General features: G+C 38.2%; 1 gene segment (V, D, J or C); it reads left to right on the top strand.

The window, feature by feature from the left end:
• The first annotated feature begins 3,542 nt into the window (after positions 1-3,542).
• Positions 3,543-5,133, top strand: LOC137194884 (T cell receptor alpha variable 38-2/delta variable 8-like). The segment is given in 3 exon segments: positions 3,543-3,585; positions 3,859-4,148; positions 4,812-5,133. Coding segments are annotated over 3 exon segments (630 nt in total).
• Positions 5,134-11,353: the final 6,220 nt, after the last annotated feature.

The following is an 11,353-nucleotide window of genomic DNA, read 5'->3' as shown; positions in this document are numbered from 1 at the left end:
AGGGATCTTCTAATGGTCAGTATGAACAGGAGGAATGATTACAGCAAGAAACACAGCTTTAATGTTCATTTGAAGACTGACTGTTGGTTTAAGACACATTTGAGAAATTGTCAACTTGTCCTTTAAGAGAAGAGCAGTGACATATAGAATAGTATCATCTGCATAGAAATGTACATTACAATTTGGGGTGACAGAGATGATCTTATTTATGCATATGATGAATAAAAGAGAACCTTCAGGCTTCAACAGTCTGAGTTAGTCATATCAAGTGGAGATATAGAAAAGTATAAGACTGCAGTCACTCAGTCCTGACGTAAAATTAAATTACGGAGGATAGAAACACAATAACGCTCAAAGCTTATTTCCACTGTGGTCCTCTCAGGGGGAAAAAGGGGTTAGACGGCAGATATTCAGGTCAGAGAAGATCGGTTAAAACACATGAAATAACAATACACTCAACCAAACCAACCAACAAACGTATGATTGACTTTTCATCAACCATCTTCTTTCAAGAGTTTAAAACTCTTCTCTGTCTGTGTGTAAAATGTGATGATGTGTGATAGACTATAGTAGTCAGTAACTGGCAGCTGGTCTTTATTGTTTTGAAAGTGAAGTTTGACTTAGTTTCAATCATTCTTCTTTCCACAGTCAGACAATTAAAGTTTTGGAATGAGTGTGTTTTAGGGAGGAAGTTTAACTATAATAGGCTTATTTTTGTTGTTCTTGTTTTTGATAAGTTGTGGAAAACTGATGTACCAGCAGGTGGCAGCGTCATCACACTGAATCAGAGTCACTGCCAGAATATTAATGTTGCTTTTAGTGCCACAGAGAGCTGAATAAAAATAAATACATTCTGGTAATTTTTGTATCTGAATCAAGAACTTTATTTGACAGCTTTAGTTACTTTTCAGATGAAGATTTGACACAATGGATAATATAACAAGCTTTTAAAATACAACACATTGTTAAAGATGAAACCAGTGGTTTCCAACCTTTTTGTCTTTTGACGTCTTACAAAAAGCAGTGTGTAGTCGGGGTCACATTTCACATGTCTATGAGTTGTTAACAGCTCCACCAAATAGTGATTTTTCCCTCTAAACTTCTCACATGCTTTCATTTCAATAAATGTTCAAATGATCCAATATTTCAGCAAAAATCAAAGATTAGAGAAAAAGTCCAAAAACTGAAAACAGATTTGTGTATCAGAACTTTGTTTTTTCTTCTTTCCTCTCCCATTAATCATCTCACCACCCCTCAGATTTATCTGCTGACCCTTTGGAGGGGCCCGACCCCTAGGTTGGGAACCACTGGACTAAACTAGCTAACTGTATATAAAGTAGTGTAAACTAGCTCCACCTCCAGCAGCTACAACAGTAACATGCTGCTCTAACACTGATGCTTCACTATTAATAATCTAATGATGTCATATATAATAATATATCAGTCAGAGGGACCAAACCACTACTTTTACTGCAATACTTTAACTACATCAAGCTCATAATACTTATGTACTTTTACTGCAATACTTTAACTACATCAAGCTCATAATACTTATGTACTTTTACTGCAATACTTTAACTACATCAAGCTCATAATACTTATGTACTTTTACTGCAATACTTGAACTACATCAAGCTCATAATACTTATGTACTTTTACTGCAATACTTTAACTACATCAAGCTCATAATACTTATGTACTTTTACTGTAGTAGGATTTTTCATGCAGGACTTTTACTTGTAATGGAGTATTTTTACTTTGCTATATTGGTACTTTTACTGCAGTGAAGGATCTGAGTACTTCTTCCACTACTCTACAGTTTAAGGATCTATTCAGATCTTAAACCTTACACTGAGGACTGTTCTCCTCCTGTGAAGAACTCGCTGCAGTTTAGAAGTGAACAGATCAGACAGCAGTTTCTCGTCGGGTAGATCTGCTGCAGCCCCACAGTGACAGAAAACCAACAGTCTCTGCACAAAAACCTGACAGAGCAGAAATGTTTGAGGAGTGGAAGAACTCTGATCATCTGCTGTCTATTTGGTTTCATGTTGCTTTGTCTATTCAATATTTGCCTTTATCTCACTTATTAGAGGATATTTACATTCATGCAGTTAATATTTCTGGTGTGTATTCATAACTTCCAGTACAGAGACAAAAATATTGTTTGTTGTTTTAAAATAATTCTCAAAATTATAAATAAATGACTTCCACGAGGGCTCTTGAGTATTTGTTACAACTCTGTGATTCATCTTCCTGCTCTGCTGTAACATGAAAATATTTTGTATTATGAAAATATTGTACATGTGTTTCTGAGATAATGATTACACTCTGATCTTTCTCTCCACTGCTGTTTTACTCTAAACAGTTATACATTCAAATATTAATTTATTATGAACTATTGCATTAAAGTCATCAGTCAGCATCTGTGAAATATAAGAGACCCTCTCTGGAAACTAATGTTTTTAGCACATCACACACTTAAAAACATCTCAACTTATGAATTAAAGAAGTAAATATTTTAATGGAGCAGTATCTGCTGCAAAATAATGATCACATTAATGTCTGAAAACATGTAGATTGAAGCCAAAGTTTATTACGTTCACTGTTCTCACAAAGAAACATTTAAAAATTTAATGAACAAGCTACAAAGTCTGATAATTATCCTTTTATCACCTGATCGTAGTTATATAATATCCTGAAGAGGAAGACAGCAGCAGGAAGAAAAAACAGCTAAGAGCTGAGAGGAGGGAGGAGAAAACCTGAGACTGAAGAACAGAAAAGACACAAACTTTCACTGTGGACTTTAACACAAACACGGTTGGTTTTTAAGATGCTGTCAGTGCACTTTAGTCTGTTTCTGACTTTGTTTCTCGTCACACTGACAGGTAGGTGAGCAGATGAACTACTAAATAATATTTTCTACTATTGACTTTAAAGGAGTTTTACTGATAAACATGAAGTAAAACAGAGTTATCTCTTCCTTTAGGTGTCAGCTGTGAAGAACTCACTCCAGTCAACAATGAAGAGAACAGTTTAGAAGGCAGCACTGTTACTCTGTCCTGTAAATATACTAAAGGAGCTGCTGATTATTTCTTCTGGTATCGACAATATCCAGGAAAACCACCAGAGTTCCTCATCTCTCACACAGACACAGGGGCTTTACTATCAGATCCAGTACCTAGACTGTCTGTTAATGTGATTAAAGATAAAACCCAAATGGATCTGCAGATCTCCTCTGCTGCAGTGACAGACTCTGCTGTGTACTACTGTGCTGTGAGGCCCACAGTGACAGCAAACCCACAGTCTCTGTACAAAAACACAAGCTGACACACTGACAAGCTGCTGGAAGCCTTTTTTCCACACTGTTGTACTGAACTTTTTACCTCCACTAGAGGGCCACATTATCAAGTAGGCGGTGCACTACTTCTGCACTGTGTTCAACCATTCTGTCAATAATAACTGCTGCTGTGAAGAGAACAATTCTCAGACTGAATGTTGAACATCAGATAGTTTCTCCTGTTGATTTAAACCTTGTTGTAGAGATGGAACATTGGCTGTGGATTATTCTTGCTGCTCTTTTCTTTGGTAAGACAGAAAGCAGAATGTGTTTCCTTTCTCAACAGTTTTTAACACAGAACTGAGCTATAAGTGCTTTTAATGTCCATCATAAAGGAAACATTTATAACTTTTTTAGAAAAAAAGATGTGGTTCAGTCTGACAGACAGCAGTCAGTAAAAACAGACTATTCTAGATGTCTCAGTGTCTGCTAGGTAACTCTTTAAAGCTGCTGATTGTTCTCCTTTAATCAATCATCTTTATTGATTCATCTCTTCCTCTGCATGTTCTGTTCTTCCCCAGAGTGTAAAGGACAAGACAGCGTGACCCAGCCAACAGGAGATGTCATTGCTGCTGAAGGAGACACAGTTACACTTGTCTGTCAATATAAGAGCAGTGCATCAAATCCCTATCTGTTCTGGTACAAACAAGAAGTGAATAATTTCCCAAAGTACGTTTTGCGACGATTCTCTGGAACAGGAGAAAATGCTGCAGAGTTCCAGAAAAACAGATTTGATGCTACATTGAACAAAACATCAGTTCCTCTGAAGATCCAGAAGCTGCAGCTGTCTGACTCTGCTGTGTACTACTGTGCTCTGCAGCCCACAGTGACAGGAAACACCAAAACTCTGTACAAAAACCTTTGGAGCAAAGACAACAGAATACTCCACAACATCCACTAGAGGGAGTCACACACTGTTCAACTTCAGTGGTTTCTTATCAAACAGTCTAGATTATTTTCCCTCATGAGACACAGTTGTGATGAAGAGTTTTACAAATGAATGTCATTTGACATATGAGTCTCCTCCTACTGACTGCAGAGGTGGCTGCATGGCAGAGAGCTGTTTGATTCCAGCTGTGAACATCAGACCAAACACAACTCACAAAACCACTCAACACTTATTCAAACTCAACATTCACTTACAGCACATTTCACTTGTGTAACCATGGAAACACTGGCTGTCATTTCACTGTTTTCAGCTCTTGTAGGTACGTATGTTTTTGTCATTGTGTGATATTTTCCAAATGATGGATATTTGACTCTGGAACAGAACTTTAATACAACATGTTTCCTTCACTAGGTAACACCTTGGAAGATGATTTCTATAGAAATCAGTCAAATGAACAGTTGATCAGTTTGTGTCCACAGAGTAACACTGTACAGTTGACATTTTCCACTGTCTTCTCCTCTCAGCCTCATGAACAATGTTAGTCTAATGGCTTCATTTTCTCGACTTTTTCCAGGACTAATAGCTGGAGACACAATCTCTCCTGTAAAAGAAGAAGTCAGTGGAAGAGAAGGAGAATCTGTCACACTCACATGTACCTATGAGACAAGCTATACTACTCCTCGGCTTTACTGGTACAAACATCATTCTGACCTTCAGGCACCTCAGCTTATACTCTGGAAAGGAGGAAAGAGGAACACAGGTGAATATATTCCTGATGAACGATATGGATCCAAAACATCAGCTACAACAACTGAGCTGACCATACAGAGTCTAACCCTGGCAGACACAGCTCTCTACTACTGTGCTGTAGACACACAGTGATAGAAAGTGTAGAAGAGGCTGTACAAAAACCTGAACACAGATATCTGACTACTGTTCAAAGAGGAGGGAAGTGGTATTCAAACCACAGCTTCATATCAGATGGATTCTGCTAATTCCTGTTTTATCAGAGTCACTGTGGTTACAGCTGCTAATGAAACACTGTGGGAGGATTCACATGAGCAGCAAATCCACATCAATGACAAACCAGCTGGATGATGCTTCAAACACAAGACACCATCAAACATAAAGTGACATAAAACTGTGTGTTGAACAAAAACCTGAAGTTACTCGTCGGGTTAAAAATTGAATGTAATGAAAATATGATAATGTTTGTTTCATACTGTCAGTTTTTATCATGAGCTGTTTAAGTTCTGCTGTAAAATCATAATTTGACATTAAAGTCAATCTTTAAAATGTTCAATATTATATTTCAGTATCATATTAGCTATGAGCTAATCAGTATGATGTGATATGAGCACATTGAACACATTATTAGTCAGAGCTGTGAGAGCAGGGAGGAGGAGATTAAGGGAGGAGCAAAACTGTCACTGAAGTACAAAAACCTTTTTTAGTGTCAAAATTAAAAATATCCACCTGCAACTGACCTATTCAAGAAATATAACATGCAGTTCACTTTATCCACCAGTCTGTGCTTCCCCTCTTCTACACTCTCTAGTTTTAAACTACCAACTGTTGCTGAAATATCTGGCCTCATTCGAAAATCCAAATCTTCTGCCTGCCAACTAGATCTTCCTCCTACTCACTTGGTAAGAGCCTGTCTACCCCACCTGTCCTCTCTAATAACCGACATCGTACATTCCTCCCTTATTTCTGGTCTCGTTCCTTCATCTGTCAACACAATTTGAATAATTTCAATATCAAATTTACCATTTCTCTCTTAAATACTCAAAAGAACAGTTGCAGCTCAGATTCAGGTTCACTTGTCAGACAATAACCTGTATGAACATTTTCAGTCTGGTTTCCGTCCCTCCCACAGTACAGAGACAGACTTGGTCAGAATCACCAATGACCTGTTGATAGCAGCAGTCTCTGGCCTCTCAACCATACTTGTCCTCCTGGATTTGAGTGCAGCCTTTGACACCATGTCACATACCATCCTCCTTGACAGATTAGCTTCCACTGGAGTCACTGGTATCCCACTTTCCTGGTTTCATTCATATCTCTCTGGTTGCCCTCATTTTGTCCAACTTAAAAATCTAAAATCCCAGTCCTTCCCTGTTATTAGCGGTGTTCCTCAGGGCTCTGTCTTGGGCCTCCTTCGTTTTATCATTTATCTCTCACCACTTGGCCATGTTCTCAGAAAATTTGGAATACAGTTCCGCTGCTATGCGGATGACACCCAGCTCTACCTGTCTACCAAACCTACTTCCACTCTTGCATCCTCTTCCTCTTCTGCTTGCCTGCTGGAAATCAAATCCTGGCTTTCACATAATTTCCTCAAACTTAACAGTGATAAAACAGAGATTCTCCTCGTGGGTACAAAATTTACTTTATCCAAACTCACCAGTTTTTCACTGACTATTGATTATTCCACAGTCACCCCTTCCCCCCAGGTTAAGAGTCTGGGCGTCATCCTTGACAGCACATTATCCTTTGAGCCACACATCAATAATATCACCCTGTCTGCTGACTTCCACTTACACAATATCTCTCATCTCTGTCTGTCTCTACATCCAACAGTGCAGCCATTCTCACTCATGCTCTGATTACATCCTGTATTGATTACTTCAACTCTATCCTTTCTGGTCTTCCTCACAAGTTCCTCCATAAACTTCAACTTGTTCAAGATTCTGCCGCCTGTATCATTACCAGAACCTCTTCCAAAGAACATTTCACTTCTGTTCTCCAGCAACTATACTGGCTTCCTGTTAAACACCGTATTGACTTTAAGATTCTACTTCTCACCTTCAAGGCCCTTCATAAGTTAGCACCTCTGTATCTCTCTGACCTCCTTCACACCTTCACACCCTCCTGTACTCTCAGATCATCCTCTGCCATTCTCCTCACTACACCTCCTGCCTGCTTGACAACCATGGGGTCCAGAGCCTTCAGCTGTGCTGCCCCTCACCTCTGGACCTCTGTCTCCTGATTTTATACTTCTATTTACTATTTTAACCCTATTTTATATGATGCTGCTTTGTTGGATTTATTGATGTTGTTTTCACTGCTGTGTGTTTCATTTTAGTTTGTGTTTGTAAGGTTTTTTTGTAGCAGTGACAGGAAACACCAAAACTCTGTACAAAAACCTTTGGAGCAAAGGCGACAGAATACTCCACAACATCCACTAGAGGGAGTCACACACTGTTAAACTTCAGTGGTCTAAGTGTTTGTTTTATAAAACTGAAACTCTGATGTTAATGATCTGCACATGAATATCAGAGATATGATGCAGCAACAAACAACCAGACAGTTATACATATATAATAACAGTATAATTAACACAAAGTAGTTTATTTGTGTTGACTGTTCAACTCAGTGATTTTTGAGATGTAAAAAAATAACTTTCTGATATCAGTTAAACTCAAAGAGGAACAACAAGATCCTCCAGTGTGGACAAAAGTGACAACAGAACATCTCAGATACAGTTTGGATCATTTCTCAGAGGCACATTTGTTATTAACACACAAAAAATGTGATTGTTGGAGTTGAACCTCACTGATCACAGAATGTCAACAGCTGGTTTCAGAGCCCCGTCCACTAAAGTTCAAGTTTGTTATGAAACAGTCTGGATTTCTTCAATAAAATTCTTGGGAAAAGTGCAGAAATTAAGATGAAAGAATGATGGAGAGTGATAAACTTACTACTTAAATACTCTTTAATAATTCAAATTCAAAAGCCAGACATCAAATTTTATAAAGACCTCCAATCTAGCGACCCCCACTCCTACCAGTACAAAGCCCTTCAGTGCCAAGAGTTGAACAAAGATAAGAGTCCCCTCTGCCAGCTGGTCCTGAAGCTCTGCCCTCACACACCAGGGCTTCAGGACAGACACCAAACAATCTGGCCCAACTCAATCATCTCAAAACAACAAGGAGATGATATCAAATATTGGAACCAAACCACCGAATCACAAAGTAAATTAGAATTGTATTTGACCCTAAAGAGAGAGTACATGGTGGCAGAGTACCTGACCACCGTGACTGATAGAAAACTAAGGAAAACACTGACAGACTGAGTGGACACAGCCGGGCCATAGAAACAGGTCGTCACAGGCAGAACAGGCTCCCCAGGGAGGCCAGGCTGTGTTCACTTTGTCATAAAAGAGAGGTTGAGACAGCATCTCACTTCCTGTTATACTGTGAGAAATATAAGGATTTAAGAGAGAAAAAATAAATCATATATATCCTGAGTTGATCCATCTCCCCGACCCTCAGAACCTGCCTCTATGTGGGGAGAGAAGTCAGTGTGCAGTAATAGCTGCAAAATATGTTAAATATTGTCATACTTTAAGAGAAACAAGCTCTGTACTACATGTTTCTGTGTGATTACATCTGTAAAAAAAGCCTTTTATTATATTGTATTTGATATGATTGTTGATATTTGCATATTGTATATTTATTGCTAATCATCTGTCAGTGTTAATAATTTTCTGTAGTGTTTTGGTAATATAGGTTTGTGATCTGTCATGTCAATAAAGCTTATTTGAATATGAATTTGATATGTAGTTGTATGGTGCAACACTGATGACAATAAGGTTTTGGGATGTTAACTTTGTATGTGAGCTATTGTTGACATAAGTGAGAGTATCACACAGTAACTCTTCAGACAACTAATCTAACAACAGAGAGGAAACCACCAAGGATGTCCTTTCTCTCCACTGCTGTTTGATCCTTAAAGCTCAAACTGCTTCACACAACCTGACAGTTTGGTCCAGAGGATAAAAAACCAGACACAGGATCAACAATTATTTTCATTGATTATCTAAAAGCAACAGATTTAGGTTGAAGCTGATGTTTAACTGCTTAAATTCCAGCAGGTACAATGACATTCACCAAAGTAGAGAAGTTGTCCTGTAACACTCATTGAGACATTGTGTGTATTTGAAGTAAACTAACACTCAAGACTTTATATAATGTCAGAATTCAGAAGCTCAGTTTCTTTAAGTTTCCTCAGAGACACTTTGCTTTTCATCTCTCCCTGATCTCACTTTGGTTGGTTTGGAACAAGAATCATCAAAAATCATCAACTGTTATGTAATTTCATCTCAACACTTTCATAATCAGTAGAGCAAATCATTTCTACATGAGACTTTTTTATAGTTTGTATGTTGGTTTCATCTGTTTGACTCAATGATAATGAAGAAACAAACACTATTTATATCCAACATGAGTGAAACATGATTTATATGATGGTGACTGCAGCATCAGAGTTTCCAGAGTTGAAGGTAGAGGAAGAGTAACTGAGAGAAGTGAAAATACAGATCTAAGAGGAGACGGAGAGATTCAGGGAGGAGCTAAACTGTTACTGAACTATAGAAGAGAGACAAACTTCCATATTCAGCAGAGTTCAATACACAAACCACAAACATTACCTTCATTCAACATGCTGGCATTACAATACTCTTTATATTCTTTACCATTTCTGGCCATTCTTGCAGGTATGTTGGATTCTATATTTTATAAAAGTTTAATACTAATAGTATCTGAATGTGATTCATTTACTGAGTCTTTGACAACATGTTATAACAGAGTTATCTCTTCCTTTAGGTGTCAGCTGTCAAGAACTCACTCCAGTCAACAATGAAGAGAACAGTTTAGAAGGCAGCACTGTTACTCTGTCCTACAAATACTCCAAACAAGCTGATGGCAATGATCGATTCTTCTGGTATCGACAATATCCAGGAAAACCACCAGAATTCCTCATCTCTCACACAGGAACGGGGGATCCACTATCAGATCCAGTACCTAGACTGTCTTTTAATGTGAGTGAAGATAAAATCCATCTGCAGATCTCCTCTGCTGCAGTGTCTGACTCTGCTGTGTACTACTGTGCTCTGCAACCCACAGTGACAGGAAACACCAAAACTCTGTACAAAAACCTTTGGAGCAAAGACAACAGAATACTCCACAACATCCACTAGAGGGAGTCACACACTGTTAAACTTCAGTGGTTTCTTATCAAACAGTCTAGAGTTATTGTGGTGTACTACAGGGTTCAACCTGAGGTCCTCTCATCTTCAATTTACACATTTCCTTTGGGTTAAGATTTGTGGTTTAAAACAATAATTTCAGTCGTTTTACTGATAAAACTTGATGGTATATTACATTAAAATACAGTCATTATGGCAGCTGGTGTGTTACATGTTAAGTGCTGCTGTTTCAGACTTTCCTACAGTTCAGTGATTCTAGAACTGAGATCCTTCAACTTGTGAAAATTCTGTCAACAAGTTGACAGAATTGAGTTTCAGCTGTCCATTAATGTGAAGCATATTGCTCATAGTCTGTGTATAATATCTGATGCTGAGCTTTCCTTTCATTATCAGCTGACTTCAGTTGTACAATGATGTAACAATTTTGTCTCTACTGTAGGAGCATAACATCAGGTCCTTTGTGTTTTTGTAAACCCTGAAAAGGTGATCCATCCTTTAAATAATCACAGCTACATGTCTGGAACTCCCTGTATAAAGGGGTCACTAAAAAAACATTTCCCTCTTCCAGCTGATATAAAATCATGCTAACAGTCTGTTAACTGTGAGCAGGAATCTTTGGGAAACTCACAGTTTGGGTTGAACATCCACCATAGGTGTCCTCTCTCTCTCTCTCTCTCTCTCTCTCTCTCTCTCTCTCTGAAACATGATTTATATGATGGTGACTGCAGCATCAGAGTTTCCAGAGTTGAAGGTAGAGGAAGAGTAACTGAGAGAAGTGAAAATACAGATCTAAGAGGAGACGGAGAGATTCAGGGAGGAGCTAAGCTGTTACTAAACTATAGAAGAGAGACGAACTTCCATATTCAGCAGAGTTCAATACACAAACCACAAACATTACCTTCATTCAACATGCTGGCATTGGACTATTATGTATTTTCTTTACTGTTTCTAGTCATTCTGACAGGTATGAAAGTTTCTGCATGAAAAAAATTCAATTCCACTTTTGTCTGAATGTGATTCCTTGATCGTGACTTTAACATGTTATAACAGAGTTATCTCTTCCTTTAGGTGTCAGCTGTCAAGAACTCACTCCAGTCAACAATGAAGAGAACAGTTTAGAAGGCAGCACTGTTAC

Source organism: Thunnus thynnus, chromosome 12 (assembly GCF_963924715.1).
Source record: "Thunnus thynnus chromosome 12, fThuThy2.1, whole genome shotgun sequence".
NCBI lineage: Eukaryota > Metazoa > Chordata > Actinopteri > Scombriformes > Scombridae > Thunnus > Thunnus thynnus.
This window is presented reverse-complemented; position numbering and strand designations above follow the sequence as displayed.